Source organism: Dendrobates tinctorius, unplaced genomic scaffold, assembly GCF_039654945.1.
Source record: "Dendrobates tinctorius isolate UK_male_01 unplaced genomic scaffold, ASM3965494v1 ptg000034l, whole genome shotgun sequence".
NCBI classification, from domain to species: Eukaryota; Metazoa; Chordata; class Amphibia; order Anura; family Dendrobatidae; genus Dendrobates; species Dendrobates tinctorius.
Window position 1 is genome coordinate 12,247,105 of NW_027361702.1, and position 17,471 is coordinate 12,264,575.

The 17,471-nt window shown below is 46.7% G+C and overlaps 1 protein-coding gene across 1 annotated transcript in view; it reads right to left on the bottom strand.

Moving 5' to 3' along the window:
- F8 (coagulation factor VIII) overlaps positions 1–17,471 on the bottom strand; it is a 232,157-nt gene that overhangs the window by 86,718 nt on the left and 127,968 nt on the right. The window contains exon 20 of the mRNA XM_073573105.1: positions 12,013–12,084. Coding sequence (XP_073429206.1) covers positions 12,013–12,084 — 72 coding nt within the window. The remainder of the gene's footprint in view (positions 1–12,012; positions 12,085–17,471) is intronic.

Here is a 17,471-nt window from a genome sequence, read left to right on the forward strand (position 1 = left end):
TAATGGAAAATATGTTTATCAACCTCTTACCGCTGAAGCCTGTTTCACCTTTCTGACAAGACAACATTTTATAATTTTGACCAGCGTCATTTTATGTGGTAATAACTCTGGAATGCATATAATCAGGAAACATGGATTTTTGTGATAACTCACTGTAAAATCCTTTTCTCCGAGACGCTCATTGGGGGATACAGGACAGTGGGACACAGGACAGTGGGTGTATGTTACTGCCGCCAGGAGGCTGACACTAAGTGAATGAAAAAAAAGTTAGCTCCTCCGCAGTATACACCCTCACCTCGATGGCAGGTGGAACTAGTTCGGTGCAAAAGCAGTAGGAGATCTACAAGACAAAATCAGCCTCAATGCAGGTAACAACCTGACTAGAAAAACAACCTGGTATCATAAATACCTATTAATAAACAAAAAGGAGCCAATTGGCTAGCAGGGTGGGTGCTGTGTCCCCTAATAAGCATCTCGGAGAAAAGGATATTACGGTGAGTTATCACAAAAATCCACGTTTCTCCTTCACCTCATTGGGGGACACAGGACAGTGGGACGTCCCAAAGCAGTCCCTGGGTGGCAAGACGACTCACCGATCCAAGCTACATGCACCTACTGTGTAAAGGTGCGCCACTGCTGCTTGGAGAATCTTTTTACCTAGGCTGCATCTGCTGAAGCCAGCGTATGGACATTTGTAATGTTTGGAGAATGTGTGCTGGCTGGACCAGGTTGCCGCCTTGCATATCTGCTCCGTCGATGCCTGGTGCCGAAGAGCCCAAGAGGCGCCCACTGGACGAATTGAGTTCACTCTGATCTCTGCTGGCACAGCTGCGCCTCCGGTGCGGTAGGATTCCTGAATCTTCAGCTGAATCCATCTGGCTATGGCCGCTCTTGAGGCAGCAAGTCCCCTCCTGCGACCCTCGGGGAGCACGAACAGCGTGTCTGTCTGACGAAAGGATGCCGTCCATGACACGTACCTCTTGGGAGCTGTCCCCAGATTTAACGTATGAAGAACCTTTTCCACCCGGTGTACTGGTGCCAGGAAAGAGGAGGACAAGGCAATATCCTCACTAAAAAGAAATGAGGAAACGACCTTCAGCAGAAAAGGGGGGCTGGCCTAAGAACCACCTTGTGAGATATCAGGAATGGAGCTCGGCAAGATAGAGCTGCCAGCTCTGGGACCCACCTAATTGAAGTTATCGCCACGAGGAACACCACCTTCCAGGGAAGGTATGTCGAAGAGACCTCTTGTAGTGGCTTGAATATAGCTCAATGCAGAATGCTTAGGACAAGGTTAAGGTCCCAGGAGTCCCGAGGCGTCCTATAGGATGGTACCAAGTGTGATACCCCCTGGCTGCAGGTCTATACCTGCAGATTGGTAGCGATTCTGCACTGAAACAGGACGAATAAGGCAGATATCAGTTTCCTAGGGAAACTTGAAGCTAAACCCGAGTCCAGGCCAGACTAGTAAAAAAACGCCAAAATGTTGGAAATAGAGAATCTCATTGGAAAACGACCGTGGTCCTGACACCATGAAAAGACAATCCTCCAGGTGTGGTGGAAAATATGTGCTGAGGCGGGCTTCTGGGCACTAACCATTGTAGTAACCACATTGCGTCCGAACCCAGACTAGGTCAGAATCCCAAGATTCAACGGCTAAGCCGTCAAATACAGGGCCCCTGGGTTCGGGTGGTAGATCGGGACCTGGGAAGGTAGGTCTGGGCGCTCTGGCAGTTTCCAGGGAACATCAGCGAGTAGCTGCACCAGGTTTGCGTAGTGATGTGAGTTCATTTTCCCCTTCACCATTGAGGTCTGATGAACTCCCTCTTCTGGTGAAGGAAGGTAGTGAGGCTAATTGCCAAGCACCTGGGCAGGATGATGATGACTGGGTGACGGGAATTACTGACTGGATATAAGGCAGCCGACACCCTTCTGCCTTGCTGGTGATCTCTCTTAGGGATTCTAGGAGACCAGTGTGATTCCTGCTCCTCAAAAGCTAAGTTTTCTGCTCTACTTTTTGCATTTGTGTTTTGGTTTTGTTTTGCATTGTTTTCCTTGATTTCTGCCATTCTCTGCTGGGGTGAGCTGAATTCCTTTTTGCTCTGTCTTCAGAAAATACCTGAGTACTGATATAGTCTTTTGAAGCCTAGCATCTTCAGTGCTTTTTTCCCTATCAGCTGTTGGCTCTTGTTTTGATAGGGTTTTGGCGGATTACAGACAGCAGCTTTTCTATCCTGTCCTATCTAGTTATCTTGGGCCCCATCATTTGCTCAGCCTATCTTTATCTGTGTGTTTTTTCATCTTGCTTCACCGTCATTATATGTAGGTGGCTGCCTATTGCTTTGGGGTCTGCTCTGGGGCAGTTTAGATTACCCTTTCTGTCTTTAGGCTATGTAGTTCTCCGGCTGTGATCGAGGGGTACTAGGGCACCGTAGGAACCCCCACGGCTACTGCTAGTTGTTGTTGATAGGTTCAGGGGTCTGCAATCCGATAGCTACCAACTTCTCTGGTTTTCTGGACTTAGCTAGTATTTCTGTTTTTGCCTCCTACGGTGACTCATTCATAACAGCGTAGTACGGCCGCTGAGGTCAATCTGGGGCCAGTAGCCCCACTGGAACCTCCTTCTGCCTTGATGCTCTTGATGATCCTTGGGAGTAGCGGCAGCGAGGGAAATAGGTATTGGAGGCGAATACTGGCTCCGAGGCGACCAACACGAACACATTGGCGCCTACACCGGAGGCCGTCAGGTCCACGTCCGGCGTTCCCCAACATCGGCATATTTGCCGGAAAATCTCGGGGTGTAGTGACCATTCCCTGGACACAAGACCCTGCTGGCTGAGGAAGTCTGCCGCCCAGCTCTCTACGTCCGGAATGTGGATGGCCGAGATCACCGAGTGGTTCCTCTCGGCCCAGTGAGAGATGTGCCTCACCTCGTGCATGGCTGCTCTGCTGCGGGTGCTTCCCTGATGATTTATGTTAGCCACGGCCGTGGCGTCCGATTGAATCCGGAAGGGGCGGCCTGCTAGAGGCTGATAAAAATGTTGCTGAGCCAGCCGGATTGCTCGAATCTCTAACAAGTTTATTGGGATGCGTGCCCCCTGCGGCGATCACCATCCCTGGGTCGCGTGATGGTGAAAAAAACGGCTCCGTAGCCGAGGAGACCGCCGTCGGTTGTGACCACCAACCCATAGTCCGGGGGAAAGGGTTTCCCCTGAAGATGGGAGGAACTGACTGTCCTCCATCCAAGTGCCTGTCGGACCTGCCTGGTCAACCGGCACTGGTGATCGAGTGAGAACGGGTTCTTGTCTTATGATGCCAAGAGGGCATGTTGCAGGGGCGAGGATGGAGTTTGGACAAACGGAATTGCTCCCATTGCTGCCACTCTCTTCCCTAAGACCCTCATGCAAAGATGAATGGTGTGAGGGACTGGCTGGCGAAGTATCTGGACTCTTTGCCGAAGAGCTAGGGCCTTGTCTCGAGGGAGGATTACCAACCCTCGGGAGGTGCCGAAGATCATCCTTAAAAGGGAACTCCTCTGAGCTGGGACCGGGTATGATTTCTTCAGGTTGACCAACCACCCTAAGCGGGCAAGAGTATCTAGCGTTGTCGCTCTCCTCACATGCTCGATATGAAGGGCCCCTGATCAAGAGGTCGTCCAAATGAGGCAAGACGACTATGCCCCGGGATGGCTATGACGACCGCTCTGACACCTGTGAACACTCCGGGAGTGGTAGGTAGCCTGAAGGGGAGAGCTGCAAAGCTGTAAGTGTAGGCCGTTGATAGCGAAGCGTAGAAATTTCTGATGTCTATAGAGGTCAAATATTCTCCCTGTTCTATAGCAGCTATGACCGAGCGGAGAAACTCCATCTGGAAATGTCAGATGCTGACAAAACTGTTCAGAAGCTTAAGGTCCAGAATGGGCGTGACATCCCTGTCCCTTTCGGGGGCCGTGAACAGGTTGGAATAGAAAACCTGACAATTTTCTTCTTCCGGTACAGGGATGACCACCATTTTGCAGGAGCCTTGAACAGGACCTGTGCCCAGGATTCCATTTTGGAAGGACAAAAAAGCAACAAAAAAAAAATCATCTTGGGGGCTGTGTGACAAAGTCTAACTTGTACCCCGAGGGTACCAGTCCCTTACCCATGTGTCGCGCACGACGGATAGCCAGACATGGTGAAACCAGAGTAGGCGACCGCCAACTCTACTGGTGTCGCCCATAGAACTTGCCACGAGTCATTTGGCTGAACATCCTTGGGACCTAGGTCCCCTTGATCTGGGCTGTTGGGATCGCATTCTCTCCAATGGGTTGGCTCTATATGAGACTTGATGATCCCTGTCCTGGTTGGGGCGACCTGCAACGGCAGGGTTGGTTGCTGAAGCCCACCAGGGGTTGCGAAAGTACCGAAACCGTGTCTGAAGCAGGTGACGAAAAAGCTGTTTAACCCTTTATTGAGGAGAAAACTGCTCCTGCACCCTATGGAGTCAGAGATAAGCTGGTCCAACCTTTCACCAAATAGGCGAATGCAGCCACGCTCAGCCTAGAATGGCCGGTGGCCCCCAAATAGGCGGCCGCTCTGATAAGGTAAAGAAGTTAAGGACTTCTTGGAGGCTGAATCTGCACGCCAAGTCCTCAACCACAGAGCCCCTCTTAATAGAAATTGCATTTGCAGCAGCGAGCGCTGCGCAGCTAGCCGCATCCAAAGACGCATTAATCAAGTAGTCTGCGGCCAATGCAATCTGATTAGCAATATTTGCTACCTCCGCAGGCAGGTCCATACCCTGCAAGGCTCTGTTTAATTAGTCAGACCAAGAGCCCATGGCCTTAACTACCCAAGTTGCTGCGAACGAGGGAGAGACTGAACCCAACGCATCAAACACTGAGCGAGCCAGGCTCTCTATGAGACGGTTGGTGAGATCCTTGATAGAGGAACCATTAGGTACAGACAACAGGGCTTTAGAGGCCAAGCGCGACACAGTTGGATCTACCGTCAGAAATTCTGCCCGCCTTTTACGGAGATCAAGGGCCAACGGGTATCTCCTCAAGCGCTCTCTGGCCTAAGAAACACCTATCTGGCCATTTCCTGTATCATTAAACCCAGGGTGGGCAACATATACTCTATGAGGCCGCTTGACCCGCTTAAATGACCCCCTCATTGTTTCCTGGTGACCCAGAGTAACTAAGACAAGGGGCTCGTCCGAGTCGTAATCTGAGTTCTGCTCGTTATCGACTACTGGCTTGGGCGAACGAGAGGCAGAGCTCACGGATGCCGAGGCACCGGATGGACCGGGAGACGCTGTTTGGGTTTGTTTCCCCTGCGTCTACCTAGTGAGAGACCGGCCCCTGCAGGCCGGAGGCTCCTGTGAGGTGGAGGACCTCTCTAAGACAGGCGAGCAGCTATCCCTGCCCCTACCTATGCATCCAGCCTGCCGAACACACTGCACCCTTTTCCAAAAAGTGCGCCTCGGCATGTGGGCGGTCCTGCAGGCAGAGAAGGCCTATGGGCCGAGCTCCTGCCCGAGGCCTAGCGCCGGCTGAAGCCAGGGACTAAATTTTTTGGCACCCGCCCGAGGCTACGGGGCGGGTTTGCCTGAAGTACCGCGTCACAGGGGCGGGGCTTCCGCCCGCGGCCTATTGCCGGCAGAAGCCGTGGACTAAATTTACGGCACCCGCTTGAACACTGGGCCAAAAAACAGAGGCCTGCCAGGACATTCGCTGCCGAGTGCTACCGCTGTGGGGGCGCATGCTGGCACCCGACCGTGCTGCTGCCCAGGGGAATGCCGACCCTGGGGGTTTCAGGAGCCCTCCCAGCCCACCTCCTTCCGTGCCTCACTCCTGGAGCTGCAGCTGATCCTCAGGTTAGGGGGGGGAGCTGCATCCAAATCAAGGACGGTGCAGGCACCCTAGCTCTATCTTTCCCTCCAAGGGATGAGGAGAGAGACTGTCCGCCGCTTTGCAGCACCGCAGTCTAGCATTGGTGGTGCAGTGGGGGCCGCACGGACTAAACTTGTGCCTCTTTACAGCCTAGGGTTTCAATACCTTAGGGTGGTCAGGGCTAAGTCCGGCATCATGTCCCACGTTGCGGGAAAGGATACTTGGAGGCGATACTCGCACGTGCTCGCCCGTTGTTGGTTTGGGGAGATCGGACCCTTTCAATAGGGTCCGTCACCCCTGTCTCATCTTCATGGAAGGAAGAAGAAAGACTGGGAAAAAAACAGACGTGCCATCATGTCCCACGTTGCGGGAGAGGATACGTGGAGGCGACACTCGCACGTGCTCGCCCGTTGTTGGTTTGGGGAGATCGGACCCTTTCAATAGTGTCCGTCACCCCTGTCTCATCTTCATAGGAAAAAAAAAAGAGAGTCTGGAAAAAGACCAGACGTGTGTGCCTCCTAGGACACTAAGCAAGAACTGGTTCCACCTGCAATCGAGGCGAGGGTGTATACTGCGGAGGAGGAGCTAACCTTTTTTTCATTCACTTAGTGTCAGCCTCCTGACGGCAGTAGCATATACCCACTGTCCTGTGTCCCACTGTCCTGTTTCCCCCAATGAGGCGAAGGAGAAATACTTTTGAGGCACAGTGCAAAGCTCAGAAGGGATGCGCCATATTGTAGTGCAGATTTGTCTCTTATGGTTTGAAGGTGCCATGTTACACTTGCAGAGCCCCTGAGGTGCCAGAACAGCAGAACCCCCCATAAGTGACCCCATTTTACAAACTACACTTGGGTCGCCCTCCCAGGGCTGTGGGGGACTCGGTACCGGGCCGGTGTCAGTGGGATGTGTCACAGCGGCGGTGACCCGGACCGTGGCCCTGGGCGCCCAAGTAATAGAAAGATGTGAGTTAAATGAAGAGTTCGTGACGCCACCTGTGGTGTTCGGCAAGGGAGTTGTTAAGCCGACTCTGCATGCAGATCCTCCGGGACAGATGGTGTGGTGCAGCAATGATGGTATAGCCCTCCACAGGCAGGGCTATTGTCCCAGGGCAGTGTAGATGTGGAGACACTTAGGTGATGTAGTGTCTGGCGCAGGGGATGTAGCAGTGTCTGGTGGACGGACGCAGGAAGGAATGGAGGACACCAGGGCATGTAGTTCCAAAGCTTTACTCACAGTCTGTAGTGCCCGCTTCTGTGCCGTGTCCTCCGGGTCAGGGACTCAGTCAACCTCCAGGCAAGATGGAAAGCTCCCTTCCACACTCCGCCAACTTATGTGCCTTTCCTGAACGTCTCCTCTATAGCACCTTTAAGTGTGAAGATCTCCAGTACCGTGTTACATTGGAGTTCCTCCTGACAGATGTTCCCAAGAACTCTACTTGCATGGCAGACAGCTGTAGCCTGCTTCGGGGACTCTCTACTCCTAAGTCCCAGCTCTCTATCCGTATTGCTGTTGTGCCCTCAAGTCTTAGATGGGAGTAGTGCATTTACAGCCCACTACTCCACCACTGTCTGCTGCAGAACCATTAGTGTTCATACAACCTCGGGGACCGGGCCCTGGCCTTGCGCTTAGAAATTCTAGGCAGGGTTCTTCCTCTAACCCACGTCTTCTGTGTTCCCTTTTACTCCTACGTTCTGTACTTGTCCTTTCCTTTCTATGGAAGCTCAGGCTTCAGGTCAAGCAGGGAACCACCAAAGGTGCTCTGTCTCTCTCTGAGCAAGGAGCCGCAATGTGGTTATGCTGAACTACTCTATTGTGTGGGGTGCGAGTGGTGGAGCGTGGTCAGGAGCCTCCAACTTACCTGGATGGTGGGGCACCACACCTTAGGAGAAGGTGCAGTACCTCTGTGGCGACTGAGCCTCAGGGGCGCCACACACCTCTCATTGAATTCATCTAGGGGTAAAGTGATCATATTGACACCACAGGTGTGTCACAGAATTTTCTACCATTGGGAGCTGAAGAAAAAATAATTACATTTTTACCACAAAATATTTGTTTAGCCCTAGATTTTACATTGTCACAGGAAAAACGGCACCAAAATTTGTCCCACAATTTGTACTGAACGTGGAAAGATCCCATATTTGGCTGTACAGTACTACTTAGCCACATGGAGAGTCTCGGTAGGGATGGAGTGCTATTTGCCTCCTGGAGCACAGATTTTACTAGAATAGTTTGCAGACTCTACATACAGAGTCCAAAATTGTCAGAAGAGCTGAATCCCTCCCTCTGTGAATTTATCTACAGGTGTAGTGACGATTTTGACTCCATGGATGCCTTCCAGAAATAAGCAGCAGAGGACGTTGTTGAGTGAAAATTGCAGAACTGCTATTGTAGTGCCGGTACATTGTAGTGCCCATACATTGTAGTGCCAGTACATTCTAGTGCCAGTACATTCTAGTGCCGTTACATTGTAGTGCCTGTACATTTTATTGTCCATACATTGTAGTGCCCTATGTGAATTTATCTACAGGTGTAGTGGCGATTTTGACTCCATGGATGTCTTTCAGAAATAAGCAGCAGTGGACGTTGTTGAGTGAAAATTGCAAAACTGCTATTGTAGTGCCCATACATTGTAGTGCCAGTACATTCTAGTGCCAGTACATTGTAGTGCCACTACATTGTATTGTCCGTACATTGTAGTGTCCATACATTTTAGTGCCCATACATTGTAGTGCCAGTACATTGTAGTGCCAGTACATTGTAATGCCGATACATTGCAGTGATGGTACATTGTAGTGCCGGTACATTGTAGTGCCAGTACATTGTACCAGCTCATGCTTCTGTAGACATGGACCCCGTAATTTAGGCGGGCCCTCACCACTATAGAAATGTCAAACATGTGGACGCTAAATGTCGTTTAGGTACACTGTGGGGGCTCAAAAGGGAGGGGGGCGTTCAAATTTTGGAGCCCATATTTTGCTAGATTTATTTTTTGGGGGAGAGTCATTGCGCTTTTTTAGCTGAATGTTATTGGTAGCATTTTGGGGAACAGAACATTTAGAATCAGTTCACATTAATCCGGTTGTCTATGCTGAGGAATTACATCTGAGATTCTATCTTCATCTCCGAAATATGTGATTCAGATGAAAACCCAGATGGATCCATTCACTAATGAGGCAGCAGAGTTATTTTGGATTCCGCCTGGTGTGATTGGCAGTGTATGGCTTTTCAAAGGTGCACAAAACTATGGTTGACCGAGCTTTTGTGCACACCTATAAAGACACAGACACCGCCGCATCTTAAGTCAGACAGGAGTTCAGAATGACTACATCTGCCTCATTACAGTGAATTGTCCATTAGGAATTTTGTCTTTGTATATCAGAGATTTACACGGAAACCCTGATGTAAGCGCTGAGTGCAGAGTCTTACTGCAATCTTTGGGAGGCAGAATGAACAAATCAACTGCAGTTAAAGAATTAGTTTTATTTATTACTCCATTCTTCATGCAGTATAAGTGACTTTATTACAGCGATACCAGATTTATATTGGGTGGTTGCTGTCACACACTAAAAGATGCTTTTTTACAAAATAAAGTTTTGTTACATTACCAAATTTTTAAAGCTATAATTTTTTATTCTTTTTCTGACAGAGTCATGTGAGGGTTTGTTTTCTGTGGGAGGAATTGACATTTTTTTGTGCCATTTTCAGCACATGACATTATTTGATCGTTTTCTATTCCAATTGTTGTGTGGCAGAATGAACGAAAACCAGCAATTCAGGAACTGTTTGTTTTATGTCTGTAAAATGATAAGACAGCTTTATTCTTAGGGTCAGTACGATTACAGCGATACTTCATTTGTATCTTTTTTTAATGTTTTGATGCTAGTTACATAATAAAAACAATTTTATATAAAAAAAAATTGTGTTTGCATCGCTTTATTCTGAGACCTATAGCTTTTTTATGTATCTGCTGATGGAGCTGTGTGATGGCTTGTTTTTTGTGGGACAAGATTATGTCTTCAGAGATACCATTTCAATTTACATGTGATTTTTTTATCTCGTTTTACACCACTTTTTTGTTGGCTGTATGATGGAAAAACATAGCTTTCATAGCTTTTGGTACTTTTTTTTGCTTCTTATGGTGTTCAGTGTAAGGGCTCATACCCATTTGCGATTAAAAAAAGGTCCAATTTCTGGAAGGGCTCTTACCCATTTGCGATTAAAAAAACGGTCCAATTTCTGGACTGTAAAAAAGGGAGGAGTGCTATGCAAGTGTCATGCGATTTCTATGCGATTTTTAATCTTTCCATCCGTTTTCCATCCGTATGCAATCCGTTTTTTTTTTCGCAGCAACTATTTTTCTACAGTCATTTACAGGACCATTTACAGTGTTCTATGCCACAGAATGGTAATGTATCCGTTTAAAATGGATGGAAAACGGATGGTCCGTTTTTTAATCGCACCCATTGACTTGCATTGACAAAAATCGCAGCAAATCGCAGCATGCTGCGATTTTGTTTCTCAATCCGATTTCGGATAGGAAAAAAATTGCAAGTGAGATGTCACCCATTGACTAACATTGATCAGAGTGCAATTCGATTTTAAATCGGATTGCAATCGTCCGATTTTATCGCCAGTGAGTATGAGCCCTAAGGCTTAAACAAAGAGACAGTTTTATCGATCAGGATGTTTCAGTCACAGTGATACCAAATACATCTACTTTTTTTGGTGTTGTAAACATTTTTTTACTTTTTTTCATTCTTTATTGTTTTTTTCTTATTTTTACAGTTTTCTTTTTAACTTTTTTAGTTAGTCCACCTATGGGACTTTAACCATTGCCAGCCCACGTTTATGACAATTATCTGCAGCCTTCTAAATGCTCTGTTCGTGACATTTAAAGGGTTAAAAAACCGAAGGTGGTGTGGCCTCGACCCCTTGCTATAACAGCCGTAGATCGGCTATCATTTGAGCTCCTGTTCCTGCACGACGATCACCATGACATACTGGTAAGTCCATTTATGGGAAGGGAAGTACCCACAAGATATGACGAACCTGTACGTCATATGTCGGGAAAGGGTTAAATGGCATGGAATAACTCCCAAAACCTGTCAGTAATTAATAGTTCTCCATCCCTTCAAGCTGGAAACTACATTGAACTTCCTTCATGTAAAACTGCCTCATTGTGTTGGGAAGAGACTATCCATAAATATTCTCTTTTTTTAAAGTTTATTCCCAAAACATTAAGTTATAACTCTACCCATGGGTTACGGAATAACTTGCTGGTTACTACAGGTCTGACTACTGGGACTCCCTGCGATCCTAAGTGGGGCTTTGAAAGCCCAAGTACCGGGCTCTGTAGCCCCATATTGAATGGAGAAGAGGTGTGCATGCAAAAATCAGTTGCAAAAAAGGTTAATGATAAAAATAAAGACCTTTTATGACTCTGCAAAAAATTCAGGAACCGTGTGCACCATTTTGTAGATTTTGTTGCAATGAATACCTCATAACAAAAAGTTGACTTGTAAATTAAAAAAATCTTCCATAGACTATATTCATTACATAGCTTGAGTTAACCTTCCAAAAAGCTGCTAATAAGAAGAGATGAGAGGATCGCTTTGCATGAGCCCAGTCCATAGTCCAGGCTAATGCTCTCAGGCGGTAGACAGGAGCTGTTCAATTTTCCATAGGTCCCTAGAATCCAATCTTGCTGTATAATTAGCTTGGCTGGTGAGATGTCACCTGTGTGCCACACAGATGACATCATGAAAGGCTGGCGAAACGAATGCTGCATCAGAGGAAACGGGAAGTTCAGCAATTTCATGTTGCTCCTGTCCACGGCCTGAGAACACTGACCTGGACCATGGACTGGGATTGTGCAAAGTGATCCACTCATCTCCATTAATATCTTATCTGATCAGAAGCAGTCATTGCATGGATCCTTAGGACTAAGGTTACAGACACAACGCGCTCTACATTTTTGGCACAATTATTGCCAACATTTTTGCACAATTTCCTCATTTATTCTCCTTAATGTGTGGATACATTATTGCAAGCAACAAATAAAAATCAAAGTTATTTTTTATTTGATGTTTTTGGACACAGAATATGGTAATGAACTGTACAGAGTCAGAATCTCCTACCGTAGTGTCCTGATGCAGACATTTGAGAGTCTTGAATTTTTCCAGTAGATAAACCTAGTGGATGATGACACCCTGTGGAGAAAGCAATCGTTGCAATTAAAACTATATACAATAAATATTCCACTAAAAACATTGTCAGGAGAAAATCAAGAAAAACATTAATAAACGCTCAAGAAAATATTTACAAAATAGTATCAAAAACACTTCCAGACCAAAAAACGCCAGCGATTCTTGAAGCAATTTTCACTTGAAAAACTTTTGATAACTGGGAAAAACACAATGTGAACATACCCAAAATGTGTGTTCACAATGAGTTTGTCTACAATGTTTTTGGAGCAGAAACTCTCTGGATCAAAAACTCAAAACTCCTCAAAAACGTAAAGTTTCTGCTCCATGCCTATGTGCACACAGCGTCTTCTAAACTCAGGCGAACCTGACAAGTTTTTCAAACAAGACTCATTAGGAAAGTCTGGATTTTTTTTTCTTGAAGCGTCTTTTGTGTTTTTTTAAATTTTATTTTCTGAGCATTTTTCAGACGTATTTTTCTGCTGTTTCTTGTAGGGTTTTCCTATGGGTTTTGTAAAAAAAAATAATTTTAATAACCAGCAGAGGGAAAGCCCACAGCTAAGAGGTGATGTTAATAATCTGGGAAAAGGAACAATATCAGAAAAAGTTTCCCAGGCTATTAATAACAGCGCACAGCTGTTTGCTTAGCCTTTACTGATTAGTTTATGGGGAACATCAGAAAAAAAACTTGGGGTCCTGCTATAAATTCTAACCATCAAAGGCTAAACTGATAGCTCCATGCTGATATTAATACTGTAGACAGGAAAGGGGTCAGGGATATTGGGATATTGGCCCCCTCCCAGACTACCAACATCATCCCTCAGTCATCCCATAAATGACGCATCTATAAGATGCGCCAAATCTGGCCCTTAGCCTCTCACTCTTCCCACTTACCCTGGTGCAGTAGTAAGTGGGGTAATAGGGTTGGGGTTGATGTCAGCTTTGTATTGTCGGCTGACATCAAGCTCAGGGGTTAGTAATGGAGAGGCATCTATAAGACACCCCCATTACTAACCACATGTTCATATTGTAAAAAATACACAGCCAGAATAAAGTCCTTTAATTGAAAGGAAGGCACAGACTCCTTTATTTGAAATAAACATTCCCCTGTCCTCTTTATCCCATTTATTACTGTAAAAATGAAAATAAAAAAACATATTCCTCACCTGTCCAATGGCAATCTATTTGTCCCACGAAGAAGTCCAGCTCTGCTACATCAGGATTGCATGGTAGAGCGGTGGCATTAATCCAGGACACACTGAGCTGAGCTTGGGACGCAGCTTCAGTGATGAAAGGTAACATCATAGAAGTTACCATCGGTCACTGCCAGATGTTCCCACACTCAGTTCAGTGTGAGCCGGCCTATGAACTGCGGTAACTTTCATGATGACACCGTTAGCACAGTGAGAAAATTTTTACAGTGCTAGCAGCGACTCCATGAAGGTTAACCGAAATCAAAGGTCGGATCACACTGAACAGAGCGTGGGAACAGCTGGCAGTGATCGGCGGTAACCTCTATGATGTTACCGCTCATCAGTAAGGCTACTTTCACACTAGCGTTGTGTGACGTACGTTGCAATGCGTTGTTTTGGAGAAAAAACGCATCCTGCAAAGTTGCCTGCAGGATGCGTTTTTTCTCCATAGACTTGCATTAGCGACGCATTGCGACGTATGGCCACACGTCGCATCCGTCGTGCGGCGGATGCGTCATGTTTTGGCAGCCGCGACGCACAAGAAAACGTTACATGTAACGTTTTTTTGTGCGTCGTGTCCGCCATTTTCGACAGCGCATGCGTGGCCGAAACTCCGCCCCCTCCTCCCCGGACATTACAATGGGGCAAATCTTTCACAACTCGCGTCGGTACGTCGGCCTGACGCATAGCGACGGGCCCGTACCGACGCAAGTGTGAAAGTAGCCTAAAGCTGCATTAATGGCTGAGCAGTCACATCATGCCACCACTATCATGCCTCTGCTCAGCCATGCTATCCAGATGTACAGAGCTAGTGTTTTTTGTGGGACAAATGGATTGTCGTCAGACAGGTGAGGAATATCTTCTTTATTATTTTTATTTTTACAGTAATAAATGGGAAATGAAGGTAGGGGAGTGTTTATTTCAAATAAATGAATCTGTGTCTTTCTTTCAATTAAAGGACTTTAATTCTCGCTGTGTATTTTTTACAATATGACTATGGGGTTAGTAATGGGGGTGTCTTATAGATGCCTCTCCATTACTAACCCCTGGGCTTGATGTCATGCCATAAAATAGCTGACATCAACCCCAACCCTATTACCCCCACTTGCCAGTGCCACTGAACCAGGGTTAGTGGGAAGAGCAGACGCAAAGGGTCAGATTTGTCACATCTTATGGATGCGCCATTTCTGGGTCAGCTGATTGCTGATGTTAGCCTTTGAGGGGGCCAATATATCTGGCCCCTTCCTAGGCTATTAATATCAGTTCACAGCTGTCTATTTAGCCTTTGCTGGTTAAAACTTATAGGGGCATCATATATCATTTTTTCTGGGTCCCCCGCAAACTAACTAGTAAAGGCTAAGCAAGCAGCTGTGAGCTGTTATTAATAGCCTGGGAACATTTTGGGATATTTGCCCCTTTCCCAGACTATAAACATTAGCCCTCAGCTGTGGGATTTCCCTCTGCTGGTTATTATGCAGGAGCCCATGCCATTTTTTTAAAAATAATTTATTTTACACATGATGAACACAGCGGGTGCTGAATACAACTCCCATCATGAGAAATGCTTCTGTGGCACCCCTGAGGGTTCAGTCGCCACAGAGGTACTGCAGCTCCTCCTGAGGTGTGGTACCCCACCATCCAGGTAAGGTGGAGACACCTGACCACACTCCAACACCTGCATCCCACACAACATAGTAGTGTAGCAAAGCACCCTTTGGTGGCTACCTGCTTGGAACACAAAGCATGCTGGGAGGCGGGTGGAGTTTAGTTTAGCACCAAAAGAGCGGGAAGAAGTGAGGCTTTAGTTAGTTAGTCACAGGAGTCTGACGAGGTCAGTCTGTGAAAGGAGATCCCCGGAGTGGGATGAAGGAAGGAAGTGCTGCAGCCGACCTCAGTGACCTGGGTCCGCTGGCACAGGAAAGGAACATCGATTGAAAGCCTGACTCTCCATAAGAAGGAAAGGATTAGTACGGAACGTGAGGAGAAGAAGAGAACTAAGGATTAGGGTTAGAGGAGAACCCTTCCCAAGTTCTAAGCGCAAGGCCGGGGTCTGGTCCCGAGGTTGTATGGATACTAATGGTCCTGCAGCAGACACCGGAGGAATAGAAGTTGTCACCACTTTATTCCCACACAAGACTTGGGGGCACAACAGCAACGTGTGTGAGCCGGGACTAGGTAGTAAGGAGTCCCCTAAGCAGGCTACAGCTGTCTGCCGTACAAGTAGAGTTAATAGCAACATCTGACAGGAGGAACTCCAGTGTAACTCAGTACTGTAAGTACTTCACTAAAGGCGCTAAGAGGGAGACGTTCAGAAAAGGCACACAAGTTGGCGGAGTGTTGGAAAGGAGTACTTCATCTTGCCTGGAAGTTGGCTGAGCTCCTGACCCGGAGGACATGGTACGGATGCAGGCTCCTGTGCCACAACAGACTGTGAGTAAAGCTTTGGAACTACATGCCCTGGTGTCCTCCAATTATTCCTGCGTCAACCTGCCCGACACTGCTACATCCCCTTCGCCTGACACTACACCATCTAAGTGTCACTTCACCTACTCTGCCCTGGGACTACAGACCTGCCTGTGGAGGACTATAACATCATTGCTGCACCACACCATCTATCCCAGAGGATCTGTCTGCAGCGTCGGCTTAACATCATTCATTGCCGAACACCACAGGTGGCGTCACGACTAGTGTTGAGCATTCCGATACCGCAAGTATCGGGTATCGGCCGATACTTGCTGTATCGGAATTCCGATACCGACTTCCGATATTTTTTCAATATCGGAATTCGGCATCGGAATCGGAAGTTCAGTTGATTGACGGCCTGACGTCATCATGATGCGCGGTGTGTGCGCATCATGATGCGCCGTCATTTCAGGCCTTCCGGGGGTCTCTGCCGGCCTGCCGGGGGGCTGTGCCGGCCTGCCGGGGGGCTGTGTGGACTGCCCGGGGTCTCTGCCGGCCTGCCGGGGGGCTGTGCCGGCCTGCCGGTGGTCTGTGCACCCTGTGGGGGTCTGTACCGGCCTGCCGGGGGGCTGTGCCGGCCTGCCGGGGGGCTGTGCTGATGTCCGGGGGTCTGTGCAAGCATCGTCCGATGGGACTACAAGTCCCATCGGGCGATGCCTGCTACCATGACAGTGATTGACACATTAGCCAATGATGGGACAGTAGTAGTCCCATCATCCGGCTAATGTGTTAAATGTTAAAAAAAAAAAAAAAAAAATACTACATACATACTACATGCATGCTACATACATACTACATGCTACATACATACTACATATATACTACATACATACTACATACATGCTACATACATACTACATGCATGCTACATACATACTACATGCTACATACATACTACATGCATGCTACATACATACTACATATATACTACATACATACTACATACATGCTACATACATACTGCATGCTACATACATACTACATACATACTACATACATACTACATGCATGCTACATACATACTACATGCATACTACATATATACTACATGCTACATACATACTGCATGCTACATACATACTACATATATACTACATACATACTACATATATACTACATGCTACATACATACTACATGCTACATACATACTACATATATACTACATACATACTACATACATGCTACATACATACTGCATGCTACATACATACTACATACATACTACATACATACTACATGCATGCTACATACATACTACATGCATACTACATATATACTACATGCTACATACATACTGCATGCTACATACATACTACATATATACTACATACATACTACATATATACTACATGCTACATACATACTACATGCTACATACATACTACATATATACTACATACATACTACATACATGCTACATACATACTGCATGCTACATACATACTACATACATACTACATACATATTACATGCATGCTACATACATACTACATGCTACATACATACCACATACATACTACATGCATGCTACATACATACTACATGCTACATACATACCACATACATACTACATACATGCTACATATATACTACATGCATGCTACATACATACTACATATATACTACATGCATGCTACATACATACTACATACATACCACATATATACTACATACATACAATACATACATAGACATACAGTACATATAACATAGAGTAACATACTTACCAATACTTG